General features: G+C 40.8%; 2 protein-coding genes across 7 annotated transcripts; one reads left to right on the top strand and one right to left on the bottom strand.

The window, feature by feature from the left end:
* Positions 1 to 546: 546 nt before the first annotated feature.
* Positions 547 to 1,723, bottom strand: MRPL57 (mitochondrial ribosomal protein L57). 2 transcript variants are annotated; one of them, XM_055245035.2, is made up of 2 exons: positions 1,480 to 1,723; positions 547 to 1,286 (listed from the first exon to the last, which is right to left on the bottom strand). In XM_055245035.2, exons 1-2 carry the CDS (start codon positions 1,721 to 1,723, stop codon positions 973 to 975), a joined length of 558 nt encoding a protein of 185 aa, XP_055101010.2. In that variant the 3' UTR covers positions 547 to 972. The 2 variants fall into 2 exon arrangements, with proteins under 2 accessions (XP_055101010.2, XP_055101011.1); XM_055245036.2 differs by having other exon boundaries at positions 1,472 to 1,578.
* On the top strand, positions 1,600 to 24,463 carry SKA3 (spindle and kinetochore associated complex subunit 3). Of its 5 annotated transcripts, none has more exons than XM_055245031.2 (9): positions 1,600 to 1,824; positions 5,470 to 5,531; positions 5,647 to 5,812; positions 9,751 to 10,162; positions 15,604 to 15,689; positions 17,778 to 17,863; positions 19,647 to 19,850; positions 21,948 to 22,066; positions 22,598 to 24,463. In XM_055245031.2, coding segments are annotated over exons 1-9 (1,239 nt in total). In that variant the 5' UTR covers positions 1,600 to 1,721; the 3' UTR covers positions 22,599 to 24,463. The 5 variants fall into 5 exon arrangements, with proteins under 5 accessions (XP_055101006.1, XP_063475098.1, XP_055101007.1 ...); XM_055245033.2 differs by having other exon boundaries at positions 1,717 to 1,851; XM_063619028.1 differs by having other exon boundaries at positions 1,632 to 1,824; positions 21,948 to 24,463.
* The last annotated feature ends 218 nt before the right edge of the window (positions 24,464 to 24,681 follow it).

Consider the following 24,681-nt stretch of genomic DNA (forward strand, 5'->3'; position numbering starts at 1 on the left):
GGGATTACAGGCGTGAGCCACCCCGCCTGGCCATATATTATTACTATTTTAGATAGGGTCTCGCTGTGTTGCCCAAGCTGGACTCAAGCAATCTTCCCGAATAGCTGGGACTACATGCAAGCACTACAGCACCCTGCCAAAATAGCTAAAAAAATACACCTTCCTGTAACAGTTCTGATAAACATCTTTTACTTCGTTTATTTTTCTTTTTTGAGATGCAGTCCCCCAGGCTGGAGTGCAGCGGTATGCTCTCAGCTCACTGCAACCTCCGCTTCATTGCAATCTCTGCCTCTGAGATTCAGGCGACCCTCCCACCTCAGCGTCCCAAGTGGCTGGGATTGCAAGCCTGCACCAACATGCCCAGCTAATTTTTTTTGTATTAGAGACGGGTTTTATCACCTTGGCCAGGCTGGTCTTGAACTCCTGACCTCAAGTGATCTGCCCGCCTTGGCCTCCCAAAGTGTTGGGATTACAGGCGTGAGCCACCGCACCCGGCCTCTTTTACTTCGCTTAAATGTCCAATTTTAGTAGTAAAATCTCGGAAAATGTTTTTAGGAGTTTTTTAATGTTTAACTGAAAAGCTCATATTTCCTTTTATTTTTGGGCAATTCTTAAGGTAAGCAAACTAATGTTGCATGATAAAGCCCCCATCAAGTATCTCATACTTAAGCAAAGACCTCAAATCATAGTCTGTGGCTTTATTGCAGCTTTCCTTCAAAATATCATTTGTGACTAAGGAGATCCCTATCTTCCTATTAGACTAAAGAAACGACAGGACAGCAATTAGATTTTAAGTATTGGAGGGTTTAGGGCCCTAGATATTCTATATGCAGACTACTAATGTTTGTTTGTTTTAATAAAGACTGGTCCAAAGGCTCATTTTCACAGAAGCTACAGTTTTTCAGTTCCAGGACCAAGTAAAGATGGGCAGCCCCGTGATCCATAAAATCCAAGGGTGACGACGACTCAGGATTAGGACCATTTCTTGGTGACATTGAGATGGTCGAGGTGGTCCGCAATGAATCTATGCGGGGGGAACTTGGAAGTGGCGGCCGTCTTTATGGCCTCGAAGGCTTCCCTCCTGCGCACCGCGGCGTGGCCGCGCTCCTGCTCCCGGGTCATGTAGGGCATGCTCAGCCAGTAATGGTTCTCCGCCTCGATCTCCAGGCGGCGGATCATGTTCTGCTTGGCGCGCAACGACACGAACCGCGGCCGCCGGTGCTTCCCGATCCACTGACGGCCGGGAATGCGGTTGCGGCAGAGGAGCGCAGTCAGGAACATGGTGCCTGCGGAAGAGAGGGACGGGCTTTGCGGACGCAAACTGGCGCGACCGGACCTGGAGAAAGCAGCGGGCGCGCGCTCCACCTCACGCCTACGGGAGTTCCCCCACCGCCTCCCCTCCAGAGAAGCGGGGAGCCCAGCTAAGGCCAGAGGCGAAGAAGGCGCTTCCTAAAGAACTGAATTCGCACACCTACTCACCAGCCGGGCTGCTCAGGACTCCGCGTCTCCACTGCCGCGGGCAGACGCTGTGGCGTAAGCGCACCCGTCTCGCGGGGTCTCCTGGCGCCTCGGCGAGAGACTTCGGCTCTCGCGAGAGAGGACTGCGCCTGCGCAGAGCCGAGGACGAATCCGGCGCCGAGAGATTCAAACTAGTGGCGGGAGGCTGTGAGCTGAGCGGTGGGGTCCGCGTACGCCTGGAGGCCTTCCCCGCTGTGGTCAGCATGGACCCTATCCGGAGCTTCTGCGGGAAGCTGCGGTCTCTGGCCAGCACGCTGGACTGCGAGACGGCCCGGCTGCAGCGAGCGCTGGACGGAGAGGAAAGCGGTGCGTGAGGCGGGCGGCCCGGGCACGGTGCGTGGGGTGCGCCGCGGGCGGAGGGGCGTGGCGAGGGGACGGTATGTCCCACGAGAACCGCCAGGCACTGACGGCGTGGACGGCTGCCACCGAGGCGGGTGCTGCGCGTCTCAATGCTCGGCGTTTGGCGTTAGCGTAGCTCCCGGGCCTGTTTATGGTTATTCCTACGAACCCTTGTCGCGTGTCCGTTTTAGTCCCATGTACAACCCCAAGGCTCTCCTGAGATAATGAAAGTAGCACTATTACGTTGTGAACAGAGACAGCAGCACTTAAGAATAAGAACCTAAGTTAACAGATTGAGCTCATAATACATATACTAATTTATACGTGCTATGCTTTCGTCATATACAATATGTGTGCTTGTCAATAAAATACCATGTAAACCTAAACAGTTTCTCTTAGAATCAAGCTATTTAACGTTGTTCTTTACAAGATACTTTACACATACAGTGACTTTCTTCTCACCCAGGTGGTCCACAGTTGCAGTAAACTTCTGTGTTTTTCCCTCTAAACCATGTTACCAACACAAACACTAGTACTCAACAGTGCTGGGGTTTAAAAAAATATGTGTATATAAATAAAGCAAAATTCACCATTCCCCTTTTTATTAGAGATTTTTTAAATTGTTGAAAATGTAGTTCAGATTTTAGAATTATTTCATAAATGTCATAATTGTAATGTGCTTTAAAATATTACACCCTGCAAACTTTTACTTTAATTATATAATGAATGATCTCCAGTCACTTGAAAATGTCTATTTCTGCCGGGCGCGGTGGCTCACGCCTGTAATCCCAGCACTTTGGGAAGCTGAGGCGGGCGGATCATAAGGTCAGGAGATCGAGACCATCCTGGCTAACAGGGTGAAACCCCGTCTCTACTAAAAATACAAAAAATTAGCTGGGCGTGGCGCCGGTAGTCCCAGCTACTCGGGAGGCTGAGGTAGGAGAATGGCGTGAACCCGGGAGGCGGAACTTGCAGTGAGCCAAGATCGGCCACTGCACTCCTGCCTCGGCGACAGAGCAAGACTCCGTCTCAAAAAAAAAAAAAAAAAAAAAAAGATTTGGCCGTGCATGGTGGCACACGCCTGTAATCCCAGCATTTTGGGAGGCCGAGGTGGGTGGATCGCCCGAGGTCAGGAGTTCAAGACCAGCCTGGCCAACGTGGTGAAACCTCGTCTCTACTAAAAATACAAAAAAATTAGCTGGGCATAGGAGTGGGCGCCTGTAATCCCAGCTACTGGGAGGCTGAGGTGGGAGAATCGCTTGAACCCTGGAGGTGGAGGTTGCAGTGACCCGAGATCGCGCCACTGCACTCCAGCCTGAGCGACAGAGTGAGACTCCATCTCAGAAAAAAAAAATTATCTTCAGATGGCCATTAGGAATGTGAAAAGACATCAATTTCATTAGTCATCAAGGAAATGCAAATTAAATCTCAATGTAGTACAGTTGCATACCCAGCAAGATAGCTAAAACAAAAAAGAGAAAATTACCAAGTGTTTGGAAAGATGTGGAACAAATGCACTTTGTTGTTGTTGTTGTTGGAGCAGTACGCACTTTTTTTTCTTTTTTTTTTTTAATTATTATACTTTAAGTTCTAGGGTACATGTGCACAACGTGCAGGTTTCTTACATATGTATACATGCGCCATGTTGGTGTGCTGCACCCATTATCTCGTCATTTACATTAGGTATATCTCCTCATGCTATCCCTCCTCCCTTCCCCCACCCCATGACAGGCCCCGGAGTGTGATGTTCTCCTTCCTGTGTCCAAGTGTTCTCATTGTTCAATTCCCACCTATGAGGAGAACATTCGGTGTTTGGTTTTTTTGTCCTCGCGATAGTTTGCTGAGAATGATGGTTTCCAGTTTCATCCATGTCCCTACAAAGGACATGAACTCATCATTTTTTATTGCTGCACATGGTGTATATGTGCCACATTTTCTTAATCCAGTCTATCATTGATGGACATTTGGGTTAGTTCCAAGTCTTTGCTATTGTGAATAGTGCCACAATAAACATAAGTGTGCATGTGTCTTTATAGCAGCATGATTTATAATCCTTTGGGTATATACCCAGTGATGGGATTGCTGGGTCAAATGGTATTTCTAGTTCTAGATCCCTGAGGAATCGCCACACTGACTTCCACAATGGTTGAACTAGTTTACAGTCCCACCAACAGTGTAAAAGTGTTCTATTTCTCCACATCCTCTCCAGCACCTGTTGTTTCCTGACTTTTTAATGATCGCCATTCTAACTGGTGTGAGATGGTATCTCATTGTGGTTTTGATTTGCATTTCTCTGATGGCCAGTGATGATGAGTAGGAACAAATGCACTTCTTATGCACTGCTGGTGGGAGTGCAAACTGTAAAAATCATGTTGGAAAACTAGCATTATTTACTGAAGTTGAGCATATGCATAACATATAATCCAGCACTTTTTCTAAGTCTCTTAACATACAGAAATATGAATACATTGGTACCAAAGACATGTTCTAGGAAGTTCAAAGCAACAGTATTCATAATAGTTCCAAACTAGGCACAATCCAAAGTGTTTCAACAATAGAATAAATAAATTTGGTATCACGCTGTGGAAATACTACACAGTAAGGAACATGGATTAGATTACAAACTTGGAAGAATGTAACAGTTGAGTGAAAGAAGCCAATCGCAAAAGAGTACATATTGTATGAGTCCATTAAATCAAGTTCATAAGTGACAGAACTACTTCATGGTGTTAGAAATCAGGGTAAGGTGGCCAGGTGCGGTGGCTCACGCCTATAATCCCAATACTTTGGGAGGCCGAGGCGGGTGGATCACTTGAGGTCAGGAGTTCAAGACCAGCCTGACCAACATGGTGAAACCCCTGTCTCTATTAAAAATATAAAACTAGCCAGACGTAGTGGTGCACACCTGTAGTCGCAGCTACTTGGGAGACTGAGGCAGGAGAATCGCTTGAATCCGGGAGGTGAAGGTTGCAGTGAGCCAAGATCGCACCATTGCACTCCAGCCTGGGCAACAAGAGCGAAACTCCATCTCAAAAAAAAGAAAAAGAAATCAGGCTACAGTTTACCCTTGTGGGGAAGGGAGAGACTGTAAGAGGGCTTCTAGAGTTCTAATAAGGCTCTGTTTCTCCTTCTGTTTCTTGAGCTGAGGGCCAGTTGTGCAGTATGCTCATTTTATAAAGTTCATTAAACTACATACTTAGGATTTGTATGCTTTTCAGTATGTATGTTATACAGTCATGTTACTTAATGGGGATGCATTCTGAGCAACATTAGGCAATTTTGTTATTGTGCAAACATCATAGAGCGTATGTAACACAAACGTAGATGATATGATCTACTGCATACCTAGGCTATATGGTGTAGCCTATCACTCCTAGGCCACAAACCTGTATAGCATGCGACTGCATTGAATGCTGTAAGCAACTGTAACATTATGGTAAGTATTTGTGTATCTAAACATAAAAAAGGTGTATTATCTTATGGTACCACTGTCATATGTGATCTGTCATTGACGAAAATGTCATTATAAGGTATATGATTGTATAATATTCTTTTTCTTCCTCCTTTTCCTTACATTTATTGGACTTTTTTCTTTCAATATTCATATTGAAGACTTTGAAGATTATCCAATGAGAATTTTATATGACCTTCATTCAGAAGTTCAGACTCTAAAGGTATCACTCCTACAATATTGATTCATTATTTTTTTGTGGCGAGTAATTTTTTTATCCTAAATAGATTTAGTCAGAAGTTAGAGAAATTAAAATGTACTTTCTTTATTCATAAAAGGATGATGTTAATATTCTTCTTGATAAAGCAAGATTGGAAAATCAAGAAGGCATTGATTTCATAAAGGCAACAAAAGTACTAATGGAAAAAAATTCAATGGATATTATGAAAATAAGAGAGTATTTCCAGAAGTATGGATATAGTCCACGTGTCAAGAAAAATTCAGGTTTGAATAACTTCATTTTATAGCATTTGTTTTAGTATTGAAGAAACAAGGCAGCATGATTAACTAAGACAACTGTAGGCTTGGCTATGGTTTTTAGTTCTAGCTCTGTCATTATCTGATGCTTATTTGATAAATATTTAGTCAACTCTTACTGTGTGGTATGCTTTTGGAGTGCTAATCAGGGATATAATATAAAGACAGTCCTTGCTCTCCTTTCCAAAATGCCAAATGAAAGCTAGCACAATGCTAGATTTAGCACATTTAGGCTAGATGGCCTATTTAAATGAAAAACTACAAGATAAATCTTCAAAACGTGGGATAAGTCGTTTCTCGTTAGCCCTGAAAATAAAAGCTGAGAGACCTCAAGGCATGTTATTTCATTTTTCTTGTTCACAGTGTTCTCTTCCATAGAAAGAGATACTGGCTACAAAATTTGACGAAGTCCTTTTTTGACTCTAAAATTTTAATGAAGGGCAGTCTATTATAGTGGTTTAGAATTTGGAGCCAAAATGCCTGATTTCAAATCTGTATTCCACCACTTAATAGCTGTATTATTATCTTTGTCAAGTTACTTAACCTTGTGCCTCAGTTTCTCATTTTTAAAGTGGGAATGTTTAGTATATCTATCTCATGAGATTGTATAAGGATTAAATAAGATAAAGTTGCTTAGAGCAGTGCCTAGCATGTCAGTCACCCAAAGTTAATTATTAACTGTTATGGATTGTTATGCCCATACCTCCATACCTCTGAATGACTAACTTCAGTGTCTTCATTTCTTTTTTTTTTTTTTTTTGAGATGGAGTCTCGCTCAGTCGCCCAGGCTGGAGTGCAGTGGCGCGATCTCGGCTCACTGCAAGCTCCACCTCCCGAGTTCACGCCATTCTCCTGCCTCAGCCTCCCAAGTAGTTGGGACTACAGGGGCCCGCCACTACGCCCGGCTAATTTTTTTGTATTTTTAGTAGAGACGGGGTTTCACCGTGTTAGCCAGGATGGTCTGGATCTCCCGACCTCGTGATCCGCCCATCTTGGCCTCCCAAAGTGCTGGGATTACAGGCGTGAGCCACAGCGCCCAGCCCAGTGTCTTCATTTCTATTATTGAACAAGTATGTATTGAGGATGTGTGTGGCAGGTAAGTTAAGCAGTCCATGTGAGAGGGGCACAGTGGCTCATGCCTGTTATCCCAGCAGTGTGGGAGATTGAGGCAGGAGCATCACTTGAGGCCCGGGCTACATAATGAGACTCTGTCTCTACAAAAAATTCTTTTACAAAATTAGCTGGGCATGGTGGTGCACACTTAGAGTCCCAGCTGGAGGCTGAGGCAGAAGGGATCCCTTAAGCCCAGGAGTTCAAGGCCGCAGTGAGCTACTATCACGCCACTGCACTCCAACCTGCATGACAGAGCAAGACCCTGTCTCAATAAATAAAATACATACATACATACCTACATACAAATAACCCATACTACCACCACCACCCCCCGCATGGAATCATAGAATTCAGTTGACTTTGGTGTGAAAGAGCCACAGATTCAAATACTGGCTCCACCAGTTATTACATGCGTGACCTTGGGTAATTTCTCTAAGTTGCTTTTTCCTCACTTATAAGATGGGGATAATAATATCTCCCTATGGAGTAGTGATAATGATGATTTATTAATCTCTGAAATGACAGCCCTGTGATAAATACATCAGTAGGTTTTTGGCAACTCTTGTAGCATTTCTCAAAAGTAACAGAAAGCATAATGCCAAAACAACTCAGTGACTCAGAAGCTCTTCAAAGGAACAAAAACTATGAAATCAAAATATAAAACTTTAGAGATTTAAACTCAAGACTTTTAAAACAAAACAAAACAAACAAACAAGAAAGTATATAACCGGCCAGGCACAGTGGCTCATGCCTGTAATCCCAGCATTTTGGGAGGCCAAGGCAGGCAGATCACCTGAGGTCAGGAGTTCAAGACCAGCCTAGCCAACATGGTGAGACCCTGTCTCTACTAAAAATACAAAAATTAGCTGGGTGTGGTGGCATGTGCCTGTAATCCCAGCTACTCGTTAGGCTCATACAGGAGAATTGTTTGAACCCAGGAGGCAGAGGTTGCCATGAGCTGAGATTGCACCACCACACCCTGGCCTGGGTGACAGAGCAAGACTCCATCTCAAAAAAAAAAAAAGTATATAACCTATTAATGGTTGAGAAACTGTGTATCTTTGAAATGCTCTCCTATTATTTTTCTCAACTAGGTGTTTTATATAGGTATTCCAGACTAACTTAGGATACAAACTTATCTTTATGTAGCAGTCTTTGCTATTTAGCTGAGGCATCTGGAAATTATGAATCTAAAATAATATACTCTGTGTTAAATCTGGAACACAGTTGATTCCATACTGTCATGAAATTTTAAAATATAGTTTCAGGCCAGGTGCAGTGGCTCACGCCTGTCATCCCAACACTTTGGGAGGCTGAGGCAGGTGGATCACTTGAGCCCAGGAGTTCAAGACCAGCCTGGGCAACATGGCCAAACCCTGTCTCTACAAAAAGTACAAAAAATTGTCTGGGCATGGTGGCACATGTCTGTAGTACCAGCTGCCTGGGAGGCTGAGGTAGGAGAATCACCTGAGCCCAGTGTTGTGGGTGTGACTAGCTGGGGCTAGTGTCGCAGGTGGTAAAGGAATTTACCAAGACAGTTGTAGGTAGAGAAAGGCAGATTTATTAGCGAAAGTATGAAAATACATTGCAAGGTTGCAATGGGCAGTACAGCAGAGAAGGGGCTGTCTGCAAAGAGGCAGAGGCTGAAGGGAAGTTTTATAGGGTCATGCTGGAGGCAGGCTAGGTACAGAACAAGGTTGTTGTGACCAGGCATGGTGGCTCACATGTGTAATCCCAGCACGTTGGGAGGCCGAGGTGGGCAGATCACTTGAGTTCAGGAGTTCTAGACCTGTCTAGGCAACATGGTGAAACCCTGCCTCTACCAAAAATACAAAAAATTAGCTGGGCATGGTGGTGCGTGCCTATAGTCCCAGCTTTGGAGGTTGAGGCTGCAATGAGCCGAGATTGCCACTGCACTCCAGCCTGGGGGACAAAGTGAGACCCTGACTCAAAAAATAATTAAAGAAAAAAAAGGAACAAAGTTGTTGTGCCTGCAGGTTTTTTGTGATTAGCCTTTTCTCAGAACAGTTGTTCATTGTTCTCCCCAACCTGGGGTCTTCCCCCATTGTTGCCTACTTACCTGTGATTGTGCCACTGCACTCCAGCCTGGGCAACAGTCAAAGCTACAGAAAATATATTCTGATGCTCACTAAAGTCTGAGAAAAAAAAAAAAAAAAATTAAGAAAAACTAGTAAATCACATTAAGGATGTAAGAAAATTGGACTTTTATTTGTGAATATTAATTTTTCATCTTGTAACACTTTAACTTGCTTGCCTTCTCTAATGTATAATCACAATGGGATATGGGTGCACAAGAGATACATGTCAGAACTTTATTAAAGGGACAATTGAAATAACATTTCAGCTGAGTGTGGTGGCTCATGCCTGAAATCCCATCACTTTGGGGGGCCAAGGCAGGAGGATCATTTGAGCCCAGGAGTTTGACACCAGCCTGGGCAACATGATAAGACCCCATCTCTATAAAAAAAAATTCAAAAATTAGCTGAGCATGGTGGCACACCTGTAGTCCCAACTACCCCAGGAGCTGAGATGGGATGATCACTTGAGCCCAGGAGGTCAAGGCTGCAGTGACCTGTGATCACACCTCTGTACTCCAGCCTGGATGGCAGAGCGAGACCCTGTCTCAATAAATACTAAATAAATAAAATGTTTAGACAATCGGAACTTTTGCTGATTTGGGAAATTTCAGATAAGCTGTTTTCTGTTGTTTTTGTAAACATGAAGTTTTCCATTTTGATGTTTGACCAGAATATTCTGATTTTTCCTCTTAGTACACGAGCAAGAAGCCATTAACTCTGACCCAGAGTTGTCTAATTGTGAAAATTTTCAGAAGACTGATGTGAAAGATGATCTGTCTGATCCTGCGGTTACAAGCAGTTGTATTTCTGAGAAGTCTCCACGTAGTCCACAACTTTCAGATTTTGGTCTTGAGCGGTACATGGTATCCCAAGTTCTACCAAACCTTCCACAAGCAGTGAACAACTATAAGGAAGAGCCCGTAATTGTAACTCCACCTACCAAACAATCATTAGTAAAAGTACTAAAAACTCCAAAATGTGCACTAAAAATGGATGATTTTGAGTGTGTAACTCCTAAATTAGAACACTTTGGTATTTCTGAATATACTATGTGTTTAAATGAAGATTACACAATGGGACTTAAAAATGTGAGGAATAATAAAAGGTAAGCAGCTCTGTTAAAAGGCATATTTTATCTAGCTTTCTAAACATTTTGTATTTATTGATTTTTTTCCAGAAGAAATATAATGTTTCAGACAACATTTTTGCTTTGAAAAGTTTTCAGATATTTATTTATTTTATTTCAGTAGGTTTTAGGGGAACAGATGGTGTTTGGTTACATCAATAAGTTCTTTTCTTTTTTTTTCATTTTTTGAGACGGAGTCTCGCTCTGTTGCCCAGGCTGGAGTGCAGTGGCATGATCTCGGCTCACTGCAAACTCCACCTCCTGGGTTCACGCCATTCTCCTGCCTCAGCCTCCCAAGTAGCTGGGAATACAGGCACCTGCCACCACGCCTGGCTAATGTTTTTGTATTTTTAGTAGAGACGGGGTTTCACCATGTTAGCCAGGATGGTCTCGATCTCCTGACCTCATGATCCGCCCCCCGCCTGGGCCTCCCAAAGTGCTGGGATTACAGGCGTGAGCCACCGTGCCTGGCCAATAAGTTCTTTAGTGGTAAGGTTTTCAGATACTTTATATTACAGATCTTCTCGAATCACCAATACTATCAGTGAAGTGTGAGCTATCGGTTTCTTCAGGTGAGAGACTATAGAAGAAGTGATAAGGGCCTGAAAAAAAGATGATATTTGTAGGCATAGAAAAGAGGGAATAAAGTTAAAGGTGTAAAATTAGTAAGAACTTGTGATTGATTTGCTCTGGAGACATGGGAAAAGAGGATGATCTAGGATAAACCCCAAGTTTCTGTTTTGTTGCTTGGGATGATATTAGAACAAGAAAAGAATACCTGGAGTATGGGGGGATAGGTGATGTGTTTACATGTTGATTTTGACATTGTTAGTGCCTCTTCATGCTTAGGCATTCTAATATCAGTTTAAAGCTCAGTGAAGAACTCAGTGCTAAACTAGATTTGGGAGTCATTAGCGTGGAAATGGTGATTAAAACCGTAAGAGTTACAATGAAAATACCACTTATCAAAGTAGCCAAGCAGTGTCTACAGATAAATACTTATCATTAAAAACTGTTACTATTAAAGAAGGAAAATAAACATTCATGTCAAAGAAAAAACCCCCATAACTCTGGGGAAAAAAACACTAAAGATAAAATTTTAATCCAAAAGATTTTTAAAAGAGTAGAATTGATAAACCTAAGAACTGGTCCTTATCTAAACATAAAACAAATAAGAGCATTAAGAACTAAGGACTATATTGTGTGTTTTGTTTGTTTGTTTTGTTTTGTTTTTCAGACGGTCTTGTTCTGTCCCCCAGGCTGGAGTGCACTGGGGCAATCTCAGCTCACTGCAACCTCCGCCTCCTGAGTTTAAGTGATTCTCGAGCCTCAGCCACCCGAGTAGCTGGGACTGTGGGCATGAGCCACCACGCCTGGCTAATTTTTCTATTTTTAGTAGAGATGGGGTTTTGCCACGTTGCCCAGACTGCTCTTGAACTCCTGGGCTCAATTAATCCACCTGCCTAAGCCTCCCAGAGTGCTGGGATTACAGGTGTGAGCTACCACGCCCAGCCTAACATCATTCTTGATGCTCTGGCCAGTGTAATGAGATAGGAAATAAGAAATATTTCTGTGTTGCACTTCTAGGCCATTTTGTACCTAGGCAACTCAAGCAAATCACATGAAAAATGTATAGAAATAATAAAATTCAAGTAAGAGACTGATAGAAGATATATATTTTATATAGTTACACAGGGCAACTATTTCGTTATATATTTATTTATTTATTTATTTTTAGAGGCAGGTTCTTAGTCTGTCACCCAGGTTGGAGTGCAGAGGCATCGTCATAGCTCACTGCAGCTTTGACTTCCTAGACTCGAGCAGTCCTCCTGCCTCAGCTTCCCAAGAAGTAGGTGGGACTACAGGTGTGGACCACCATGCCTGCCTAATTTTTTTTTTTTTTTAACTTGCTGTAAAGACAGGGTCTCACTGTGTTGCCCAGGCTAGTCTCTAAGCCCTGGCCTCAAGTGATCCTGAAGGTATTTTTGAAGTAAAGATGATTCAGTAAATTATACTGGAACAATTAGTTAACTGGAAAAAAATCAAGTCATCTCTGCCTCAAGTCAACATAAAATATAGATAGATCAAAAAGATAAATATTTAGATAATTATTTAAAAAGTAAAAGAAATATAGATAAGTTATCTGTTTAAACAGTGAAAGAGTATACTGCAATTACCAATATGTTTGTAATTGCAAGAAACCTGTAAATTAATTGACATGATTAAACATCTTAACGACATTTGTTTATTCTATTCAGAAATATGGAAGGGAACATGAGTCAGGCATGGTGATTCATGCCTTAGTCCCACCTGCTTGGGAGGCTGAGGTGGGAGAATCACATGAACCCGGGAGTTTGAAACCAGCCTGCACAACATAGCTAGATCCCGCCTCTAAAAAAAATAAAAATAAAATAAATAGACTGGAACATGAAGCATATAAAGGACAAAAAATAAACCAAGAAAATAATTGCATTGAGGGCTATTACACACATACTGATAAGAAACCACTAACACACCAAAAGCAGCCTAAGCAATGGACAGGAATAGATATGACCAATAAATATTTTAAAAACAGTTTTGTCTATCAAAATAGTACAAAGCATATTTGTTTTAACTGTTAGAAGAGTACAATGAAATGTGTGTTCATATATCATTGTCAGGAATGTATCATGGAAAGAGTTGATTCTTAAATGTTTAAAACCTTTTACCTAGTCATTTTACCTCTACAAAAACTTGACAAACATTTTGGCACAGTAGTGTTTATTACAGCCTGATTTTAAATGGGGAGAATTGGAAAGAACCAAAATAACTAACAGTAGAAAGTAGTTAAATTATGGCATGACATCAAAGCTAGAAATCATAGTAAAGCATATGGATAGATTTAATCACATACAAAATTTAAACCACTGTATCATAAAATATTTGACCAACGACAAAGCAGGAAAAGTTTTATAACATGATAAAATAAATATATGTGCATATATATGTTATATAGATACATGTTTTAAAAACCCATATGCAGTAATTAGTGAAACACAGACATCCCAATTTTTAAAACGAGCAAAGACATGAATTAACAAAAGGAGGCTGGGCGCGGTGGCTCACACCTGTAATCCCAACACTTTGGGAGGCCAAGGTGGGTGGATCACTTGAGGTCAGGAGTTCGAGACCAGCCTGGCCAACATGGTGAAACCCTGGCTCTACTAAAAATACACAAATTAGCCGGGCGTGGTGACAGGCGCCTGTAGTCCCAGCTACTCATTAGGCTCATACAGAAGAATTGTTTGAACCCAGGAGGCAGAGGTTGCAGTGAGATGAGATCGTGCCACTGCACTCCAGCTTAGGTGACACAGTGAGACTCCATCTCAAAACAAAAAAACCCCAGAAGAAATACAATTGACCAATAAGCATATGAACACTTTTAGCCTTGCAGGTAATGAAGGAAGTTCAAATAAAAAAATGAGATGTCATTTTTCAACTATCCAGATGCGTATTTGGATAAAACATATCCAGATGTTTTTATTTCCAAGTTTTAACTAGGCTTGTTAAAGTTAAGAGAGAGAATACCAAAAAAGACAGGTTATGTTCAGTGTTGATAAGACATAAGAAAATGCTTTTATAATGCTGGTGGCCACTGGTGAATCTTTCTTAGGGAAAATTGTCAGTGTATATAAAAGCCTTTATGAAATTTTACTTAAATGAACAAATTCAAGGAAAACAAAGTGTGCAGTTATATATATATATATACAGTTATATATATATAAACAGTTATATATATATATAAACAGTTATATATAAACATATATAAACAGTTATATATATAAACAGTTATATATATATAACAGTTATATATATATAAACAGTTATATATATAAACAGTTATATATATATAAACAGTTATATATATATAAACATTTCATTTATAGTTCAAAAGCACAAAAATTATATTAAGAGTACACAAGTAGTTAAAGTACCAAGCAAATCTAGACAGAAATTTCCCTCTGTAGGGCAGAGATGGGTACCAAGTTGGGAAGCGTCCACAGAGGACTACACAGGTACTAGTAGTATTCTTTCTTTCTTTCTTTTTATTTTTAGAGACAGGGTCTCACTGTCATATTTTGGTTCTTTCCAATTTTCCCCTATTATAAATAAGCTGTAATAAATACTACCGTGCCAAAATGTTTGTTGAGTTTTCTTAGAAGTAAAATGACTGGGTAAAAGGTTTTAGACATTTACAAATCAACTGTTTCCATGAAACATTCCCAACACCCAGGCTAGAGTGCAGTGGCAGGATGATAGCTCACTGCAGCCATGAACTGGGTTCGAGTGGTTCTTCCACCTCAGCCTCCTGCGTAGCTGAGGCTACAGGTATGTGCCGCAACTCCCAGCTCATTTTAATTCTTTTTTATTTTTTGTAGAGATGGGGTCTTGCTTTGTTGTGCAGCCTGGTCTCCAACTCATACCCTGAAGAGATCCTCCCACTTTGGCCCTGCAACAGTCATAAGCCATTATGCCCAGCCCTTTTATTTTTAGAAATTTTGTACAACATATATATTCTTTTGTATATGTGCCATACTGTATACACACTTTTAAAAAACTGTTTTACACAATGAACAGGCATAGTGGCTCACACCTGTAATCCACACCTGTAATCCCAGCACTTTGGGAAGTCAAGGTGGGTGGATCACCTGAGGTCAGGAGTTTGAGACCAGGCTGGCCAACATGGCGAAACCCTGTCTCTACCAAAAAAATACAAACATTAGCCAGGCACAGTGGTGTACGCCTGTAGTCCCAGCTACTCGGGAAGCTTAGGTGGGAGAATCGCTTGGACCTGGGAGGTGGAGGTTGCAATGAGCTGAGATTGCACAACTACACTTCAGCCTGGCAGCAGAGCAAGACCGTGTCTCAGGAAAAAAAAAAAAAAAAAAAAAAATTTACACAAGATGTTAAAGACAGCATGGGTCATTATGTTTAAATTCAAAACTGGAAACTTGTAAGTGAAAATCAATCCTGAACTATCTTGTATTCAGTGATACTCTTTATAACTATTTTACAGACATCTGTGTAATTGGCTAGGCAATGATAATCATATGACAGGATCAGTCATTTTAGTCTTAAAAAAATGGCAAGTTTTTAATCTATATGTGTACACTGGTTATAAAATTCCACTTTAGGATTTTGAAGCCCCATCAGTTACATAGTTCCCTTTTTGAACTAATAAGTTGAACTTAATGGTCCTTAACCTTTTTGTACCATGGATATGTATTAGAAAAAAGAAAAGAATTTGTTTCATGGGACTTCTATACCATAAAGCATAACTGAATGTTTGTCCAAACTTGATATTTAGTAAGGTTAAATTTTTTCCCAGAGATTGAATGTTAACTTTTTTAACCTTGTAATTTCCCTATGAATCACGCCAGTGAGGAGGCCATAGAGACAGAATCCAGGCTTAATGATAATGTCTTTGCCACTCCCAGCCCCATCATCCAGCAGTTGGAAAAAAGTGGTAAGTATAAGAATCAAGTTACTTCTCAGGAACATTTTTCCCAAACCATCCTTGAACAAAATTGATTTCATCATCTTAGACATTCTAATAGTTTTCTTCATCTGTTTAATTCCTAACATTGGATTACATTAAGTACCATTTCATTCAGCATGATTTTGTCCAAGAGAAAGAAAATTTTCTGGTATGTTTTTAATACTCTTGATTATATTCAATATTTGTCAGCTTGTTATTAACATTTTAATCTGAAACTTATATGTTTATTCACCAATCTTTTGATGTAGAGCCATAATACTTTTAACCTATTGATTAGAGTTGTACATTATCTTATATAAACCACGCATGGAATACATCAGCTGCCAATTTAAATTTTGGTTTCTTTTGAATAGCTCAGTAACTTAAAGAAAATTTTCACACAGTGTTTTCATATTTGTCCCAGCAAACATTGGTGTTCATGAAAAAGCAAAATAAAAAAATCCTAGAGTTTTATGATTTTTTTGTTTTGTTTTTGAGACAGGGTCTCACTCTATTGCCCAGACTGGAGTATAGTGGCACAATCTTGGCTCACTGCAGCCTCAATTTCCCAGGCTCAAGCAATCCTCTCAAGTTGCCGGGACTACAGGCACACACCACGACGTCCAGCTAATTTTTGTATTTTTTGTATAGATGGGGTTTCGCCATGTTGCCCAGGCTGGTCACAACTGTAGACAACTCATTGCAACCTCCGCCTCTTGGGCTCAGCCAGTCCTCCCACCTCAGCCCCCACGTAGCAGGGACTACAGGCGTACACCACCATACCCAGCTAGTTTTTGTATTTTTTTGGTAGAGGGGTTTCACCATGTTGCCCAGGCTGGTCTCAAACTCGTGGACTCAAGCAATCTGCCCACTTTGGCCTCCCAAAGCACTTCATCCTTTTTTTTTTTTTTTTTTTTTGAGACGGAGTCTTGCTCTATCACCCAGGCTGGAGTGCAGTGGCCCGATCTCGGCTCACTGCAAGCTCCGCCTCCCGGGTTCACGCCATTCTCCTGCCTCAGCCTCTCCGAGTAGCTGGGACTACAGGCGCCCGCCACCACGCCCGGCTAATTTTTTTTGTATTTTTAGTAGAGACGGGGTTTCACTGTGGTCTCGATCTCCTGACCTCGTGATCCACCCGCCTCGGCCTCCCAAAGTGCTGGGATTACAAGCGTGAGCCACCGCGCCCGGCACACTTCATCCTTTTTAATTGATAAATAGTATTCTACTGTATATATGAGCCATATTCATTTGCTGATTAAGAGGTAGTGTTTTTATTTTTTATTATTATAGGCAGTACCCTAAGGAAATTTTCCCTTGTGCATATGTTTCTCATATCTAGGAGTAGAATTGCCAGGTCAAAGGGCATGCACATTTTTACTTATTCTAGAAAATGCTGAATAGTCAGCTAAGAGTGGCTGTTAAGGTTTATCTTCTCACTAGTGGTGTTGAGTTCCTGTTTCTCCGTCTTTTCCAGTACTTGATGATTTTTAGACTTAAGATATTTTGCCAGTTAGATTGTTTTTCTAACATATTTACCTTTTCTCTTTGTTGTTTTTTAAGGTTGCCTCGAGGGATACTATGTGTTCTAGATAGCAATTGTCTATATATGCATGGGTCTCTCTTGTCTATATATGCATGGGTCTCTCTTGTTCTTATCTTTAATGTTTCCATCCCTGGTTAATGTTATACTGTTTTTAACTACTGTACCTTTGGAGTAAGTCCTGCCATCTTGGAAGGCAAGTGACCTGTTCTCCCTCTTCCTCTTCCTTTGCCAGAAGTTTGATAATTTTCTCCATAAAGGTTTTACACCATTTTTAATAGATATATTTGTAGGTATCTTGTCTTTCTTGCTACTGTGAAAAGTATCTTTTTTCAAATAATATGTGTAATAGTTTGTTGCTTTTATGTTTAATATATATTACAACACAACTATTTGGTATTGTATATTACTCTTGCATCCTTGCTGAACTTTATTAGTGCTAATGATAATTACCTATGTAAATATGAGATTTTTTCCTGTCCAGTTAAGCATACTGTAGTTATAATTTTTTAATGACCATTTTATTTGTCTTTTAGATGCCGAGTCTACCAACTCTCCTTTGGTACCTACATTCTGTACTCCTGGTTTGAAAATTCCATCTACAAAGAACAGCATAGCTTTGGTAACTTTCCATAAAATTGAAAGCCACAATCTTTCTCCTAAAGACTCAAATACACTACTGCTTGCAGGCTCAAAGAGTCTGTTTAGAAGACATGGATGAATCCAGCTTTTAGGAGTGTATTTACAGTGCATTTCTGGAGGGTAGCTTGGCAGCATAAATCAGTTGCTCTAAAAAATATTTTTCATACCGTTAAACCACATCTCAGAATTTTTTCTAAGGCAAATTGGGAGAAAGATTTAAAACAAGTTATAGAGTAAGGAACAGCATTATTTACAAGCACAAAACATGGGAAACAATATAAATATCGAATGATATCAAAGAACTAAAACACAGCAAGGCATATCCATAAGATCAGGTGTTACGTATACTATCATGTTTTGAAAAACAGATGAGAGCGTATAAAAAAATGTTTTCAAGAAATATTAATCATATGGAAAATGATGTGTGTGTATGTACACACACATATATATATACACACATATTTTAAAGAAAAAGTGGATAGAAACAGCGAAGTGTAGTTATCTCTGGGTGATAAAATTATGGGTGATTTTGTGCTTTTTTCCCCTCAATTTTACCAACAAATAAATTTAATCAGATTTCATCAAATCAAAACCTTATCCCTCTTTAGTCAGTATGGTCACTTAACCAATGCTATAGAAAACCAATACTGTATTAGGGTATCCAATAGAATTTTCTATAATGATGGAAATGTTTTATAGTCTGCACTGTCCAATATGGTAGCCTCTAATCACGTTATTGAGCACTGAAAATGTGGCTAGTATATCTGAAGAACTAATATTTAATTCTTTAAATTTTATTTAATTTTAATTAGCTTAAAATTTAAAGAGCCCCATGTGGCTGTGGCTACTATATTGGACAGTGCAGCTGTGGATGAACACAGGGCTGTGTTATCAATTGAAGTATCAGGTTATCTGCCTGTTAGTACCTGCCATTTACAATTAATCTACTCCTTATGTTCACGTGGAAGGTACCCTACTGAGGTGACACTCTATCCTCTCTCTCTGTTAACTCTGACCTGAGAGAGATGAAACGACTTACCCAACTGGCTGATTTAGCATGAATAATCTGCATACTAAACTTACCTCTGATCTGCTTTCTTCCTTTTGGGAGGGCATGTGGTAACATTTGTTCATGCTGTGATTTTCGTCTGACTACACTCACTGTTGCCTGAGATGGGGTGGGAGTATCCATCTAAATCTTTGGTTCATTCTATTTAGTTATGACATTAAACTTTTTTTTTTGGTTTTTTGTTGTTGTTGTTGTTTTGAGACGGAGTCTCACTCTGTCACCCAGGCTGGAGTGCAGTGCTGCGATCTTGGCTCACTGCAACCTCCACCTCTGGGTTGAAGCAATTCTCCTGCCTCAGTCTCCTGAGTAGCTGGGATTACAGGCACGCGCCACCACACCTGGCTAATTTTTTGTATTTTCAGTAGAGACGGGGTTTCACCATGTTGGCGAGGCTGGTCTCAAACTCCTGACCTCATGATCGGCCCACCGCGGCCTCCCAAAGTGCTGGGATTACAGGCATGAGCCACCACACCTTGCTGACATTAAGCTTTAAGTCAACCTTTATTAGTAACGAAGATGATATTTTGTCCTCTGTATGCCATTTGTTCTTGATTTTGTTTAGAACTTGGTCAGAGAAGATGGGGCATGTGGAGGCCTATTAGAGACCCCAATAGAACTAACAAATGATTAACTATTTTTATTTACTACATTATGTTATATTACCATAATTTAATGGTTTATTTTTATTCAATAGGTATCCACAAATTACCCATTATCAAAAACAAATAGTTCATCAAATGATTTGGAAGTTAAAGATCGTACTTCGTTGGTTTTAAATTCAGACACATGCTTTGAGAATTTAACAGATCCCTCTTCACCTACGATTTCTTCTTATGAGAATCTGCTCAGAACACCTACACCTCCAGAAGTAACTAAAATTCCCGAAGATATTCTCCAGGTTATTTTTCCAGGCTATTTTTTTTTTTCTGATATTCTTTTCAAAATGAAATATTTAAAGACCTGAAACTGCATATAAGCTGTCTTGTTTATCATTGGGCTAATGTGCTAATTTTGGTGATGAGAAAATCTAAATTCTGAGCTGTCAGGATCTTATTTTCTAATACTTGTTAAACTGTGGTTTCCATGTCGATCATGGTTCCATTAGAAGTGTTGCTGGCAAAGTCAGAAAAGTCATTTACCCTACAGTTTCCCAGAGCCAGGGTATCATGAATAACATACCAGTGTTTCTTGAACTTGAGACTTCTTGGACCTCAGTTTAAGAAACACCGATTGATGTATATTAGAATATAGTCATGTGCTGCATAACATTTTGGTCAATGATGGACTGCATATGCCACAGCAGTCATAAGATTATGATACTGTATTTTTACTGTACATTTTCTGTGTTTAGATACACAAGTACTTATCACTGTGTAGCAAGTGCCTGCACTATTCAGGACAGTTACATGCTGTACAGGTTTGTAGCCTAGGAGCAATAGGCTATACCATATAGCCTAGGTGTGTAGTAGGGTATACCATCTAGGTTTGTGTAAGTACTGTGATGTTCACACACGATGAAATCACCTAATGCATTTCTCAGAATGTATCCCTATTGTTAAGTGATACCTGACTGTATCTGATTCTTTAGTATTTAACAGCAGTTACCATTAGTCTACTAATCACTTATAACAACTGCCAATTCTAAATAACCAGTCTGATTCTTTGACATTCCCCCTCCTTAATAGAAGTTACAGTGTTTGGCAATTATTACTTACACGTGTGGAATTCATAATAGCCATTCTAGAAATCTTCCTGACTTACAGAGACCCATGAGAAGGATAAATCACTTAGGAAAATACTCAGATGCCATTAGAACTGACTCATGCTAGGATATCAATAAAGTACTTGTTATCCTTCTTTCTCTGTCTTTTCTGCTTCTCTGGAAGATACAATAAATTGCATGAAGGAGCATCTTCTGTCTTTATGAAAATTATATAGTTTCCACTTCCCAATGGTTGCTTCATCTCTCCTTATTTCTTTGTAAAAGGAAGGAAGCCTTATATTTACTATAGCACCCCTTTATGCATGAAAAAATTATAGCTGATATTTCATGTTCTCCTTTCATAATTTTTATAATTGATGACCTTCCTTTTGAGCATTCGTTTTACATCTTTCCTTTGTGTATTTTCCCTAACATCTTTGTTAAGGCTTAATTTCCTCTCAGGGATATATTGCTACTTGTTTTCACTAACCTCAGTCAGAATACATTTTAGGCTTTAAAAATCAGTCCTTCGCATCCAAGTTAAATTTCTAGTATCTCCATCTTTTCATTGCTGTTAGCATGTCTTTTTTTTTTTTAGACTGAGTCTCGCTCTGTCTCCCAGGCTGGAGTGCAGTGGCATGATCTCAGCTCACTGCAGCCTCCACCTCTGGGGTTCAAGTAATTCTTGGGCCTCAGCCTCCCGAGTAGCTGGGATTACAGGTGTGTGCCACCACTCCTAGCTAGTTTTTGTATGTTTAGTAGAGACGAGGTTTTACCTGTTGTCCAGGCTGGTCTCGAACTCCTGACCTCAAGTGATCCACCTGCCCTGGCCTCCCAAAGTGCTGGGTCTGGCCGGGCGCAGTGGCTCACACCTGTAATCCCAGCATTTTGGGAGGCCGAGGCGGGCAGATCACGAGGTCAGGAGATCGAGACCATCCTGGCTAACACGGTGAAACCCCGTCTCTACTAAAAATAGAAAAAAAAAAAAAATTAGCTGGGCGCAGTGGCGGGTGCCTGTAGTTCCAGCTACTCGGGAGGCTGAGGGAGGAGAATGGCGTGAACCCGGGAGGCGGAGCTTGCAGTGAGCCGAGATAGCGCCACTGCACTCCAGCCTGGGTGACAGAGCAAGACTCTGCCTCAAAAAAAAAAAAAAACAAAGTGCTGAGTCTACAGGCATGAGCCACCATGCCTGCCCCATAGCTTTTATTGAACATTTTATAACTTCTTCCAAATTTAGGTTATGTTGTTCATATGGCTCGATAAAAAGGAATTTGTGTTTGTTTTTTTTTTTAGCTTTTATCAAAATACAACTCAAACCTAGCTACTCCAATAGCGATTAAAGCAGTGCCACCCAGTAAAAGGTTCCTTAAACATGGACAGAACATCCGAGATGTCAGCAACAAAGAAAACTGGTATGTTACCTTTGTAAAGAAAGTTCACGTGTTATTTGAGGAGAACATTTAAAAATTAACATTTGACCATCCTGGCCAACATGGTGAAACCTTGTCTCTACTAAAAATACAAAAATTAACCAGGTGTGGTGGTACACACCTGTAGTCCCAGCTACTCAGGAGGCTGAGGCAGGAGAATCGCTTGAATCTGGGAGGTGGAGGTTGCAGTGAGCCGAGATCATGCCACTGCACTCCAGCCTGGCAACAGAGCGAGACTCCATCTCAAAAAAAGAAAAAAAATTTGAATATTAGTAAAAATTTTGTTTTTAATTGACATTTGCCAGCTTAAGTTAATAGCCTGTGTCTATCTTTTGATACAGAACTTGTGATCCCTGAATCTCAGATTCCCGAATTATCCAGTTTAATGATATCAGTGGGAATCTATCCTCAATTATTTTATAAGTGTAAAATATATGGCCACAGTATTGTGTCATTTGTCTTAATGGCTTTTAATTTTATTAAATTGATATTTGTTATTTGTATCTGTTGCAGAAATTCCAGTGGATCTATCCATTACAGAAACTGAACAGAATGAGGTGAAAGCCGAGCTGGACCGATTTTACCATTCACATTCCCCTGCCTCTGTCCCCCTTTAAACATTGACCCATTTTAAAGACAAACATGAACATTAACATCATAACACGCTTTTTATGAAGTTTCGATAAGGTTTAACCTTAGTCTTGTTGACATGTAGTCCAGTCATTCACTCTTTAAGGATTATTAGTGTTTCATTGATACTAAATTACCCAGCTTAATTAACAGAATGGTTTAAGTAGTACCAGGATGTAGGACAAGTAATTTTAAAAATATAAAGGTGTTTGCTACTCAGATGAGGCCGCCCCTGACCTTCTGGCCAGGGAGACATTGCTGCCAGCCAGCTCTTCCTTCCCGTCATCTCCTTTCAGGACCGACCGTCCCACACCTTTTACTTCCTCAGTGCTGTCTGAAGATGCAGTTGCTGTTTGCAAACCACAGGAACACCAGTTAAACTAATTAGGAAAAGGGAGATTTCCAGGCCTGGGTAACTATATACTGTGACCACTGGAGGTGGAGACAGGTCTCGACAGTTGGGACCAGGAACTCTGCTGTCAGGTTGTGAGTTTTTTTTTTTTTTTTTTTTTTTTTTGAGACGGAGTCTTGCTCTGTCTCCCAGGGTGGAGTGCAGTGGCGCAATCTCGGCTCACTGCAAGCTCCGCCTCCCGGGTTCACGCCATTCTCCTGCCTCAGCCTCTCCGAGTAGCTGGGACTACAGGCGCCCGCCACCACGCCCGACTAATTTTTTTTGTATTTTTAGTAGAGACGGGGTTTCACCGTGGTCTCGATCTCCTGACCTCATGATCCGCCCGCCTCGGCCTCCCAAAGTGCTGGGATTACAAGCATGAGCCACCGCGCCCGGCCCCAATGAGTTTTGTTTCTCTTTTCTCCCAGCTTTTCACTGTGTGGGGGTCTTTTCTCTCATGTCAGCTCTTTCTGTCACATGGCAGCTGAGCTCTCACGCTCCACTCTGCAGCTTGGACACCCAGTAGACCCCGAATCACTCTCTCTGAAAGGTTCTGAGCGCTCATCCTGGGCCAGGGGCCCTCCTGTGCGCTGTTAGCTATGGCCACAGGAGCCTCCGGAGCTGCCTGGTAGCTTCAGGCTGACCTGCTTATCAAGCCTACGATCCTTCTGATTTAAGTACAACTGAAAGTATTATCTAATTAAGTTCATGATAGTGCTTTTGGAGAACTTGTCAAATTACAGCCAATGAGAAAATAAGGACCTAGCATACTGTGGAGAACCATTAAAAATTTGAGAAGAAACAACAAGTATTATGTCAACTTACTTCAAAGGCTTAGTTTTGGGAATTTGATGCAGTAAAGATTACCCTGTTTTATGATTGTTCCTTGAAAGTCAAATGGGGGACCTGTCCCTTGTGCTCTATTAATCTTGTCAGAAAACTGTCACCAAAACAAAACTTGACTTTGTCCTTGTTCTAGGAGTTACTGGGTAGTTGTAAGTATAATTTGTGTTAAATATAATGTAAAATAAAATGTTAAGATACTTAGTTTTTCAAAGTAAAGCTCTAGTCAGCCTTATGTATGCCATTGACTCTGAAATGTATACCAGCCTTTCACTGTGTACCGTGTGTATATAAATCCACAGAAGCGGATGAGCTGCTTAGGGAGGGAATGTATTCAAAGTGTACCAAGGACCAAATCCTGGAGTTCTCCCAACTTCACAGGATGGAAAGGGGCAGAGTAATGTAGCAAAGGAGACTGAGAAGAGGCCAGTGAAGTAGGAAGAAAGTATTTCAAGGAGAGTGATGATTCTGTGAATATTGCTGAGAATTCAAATAAAAAGAGGACTGAGAATTGACTGTTGGGTTTGGCAAAGTCAATGTTATTGACAACATTGATTAATTTTGATGGAGTGCTGGTACTAGAAGTCTGTAGTGGATGGAAGAGAAAACAGCTGAGGAGGTAAAACAGTGGCTTTAGGCAGCTCTTTTGAGGAGTTTTGCTAAAGAAGGGAGGTGAGAGAAGGGATAGTAGCTAGAAGAGGTTGTGTAGTGAAGAGGTTTTTTAAAGATGAGT

This window comes from Symphalangus syndactylus, chromosome 15 (genome assembly GCF_028878055.3).
Source record: "Symphalangus syndactylus isolate Jambi chromosome 15, NHGRI_mSymSyn1-v2.1_pri, whole genome shotgun sequence".
In the NCBI taxonomy this organism is placed as follows: Eukaryota; Metazoa; Chordata; class Mammalia; order Primates; family Hylobatidae; genus Symphalangus; species Symphalangus syndactylus.

Bases quoted from the DNA above. Each gene is read 5' to 3' on its own strand.
- SKA3 (XM_063619028.1), top strand. From the start codon at position 1,722: ATGGACCCTATCCGGAGCTTCTGCGGGAAGCTGCGGTCTCTGGCCAGC. The intron at 10,163-15,603 runs GTAAGCAGCTCT...GAATCACGCCAG, and splicing joins AATGTGAGGAATAATAAAAG to TGAGGAGGCCATAGAGACAG. The intron at 17,864-19,646 runs GTAACTTTCCAT...TTTATTCAATAG, and splicing joins CAAAGAACAGCATAGCTTTG to GTATCCACAAATTACCCATT.
- MRPL57 (XM_055245035.2), bottom strand. From the start codon at position 1,723: ATGCTGACCACAGCGGGGAAGGCCTCCAGGCGTACGCGGACCCCACCG. The intron at 1,287-1,479 runs GTGAGTAGGTGT...TCTCTTCCGCAG, and splicing joins AGTCCTGAGCAGCCCGGCTG to GCACCATGTTCCTGACTGCG.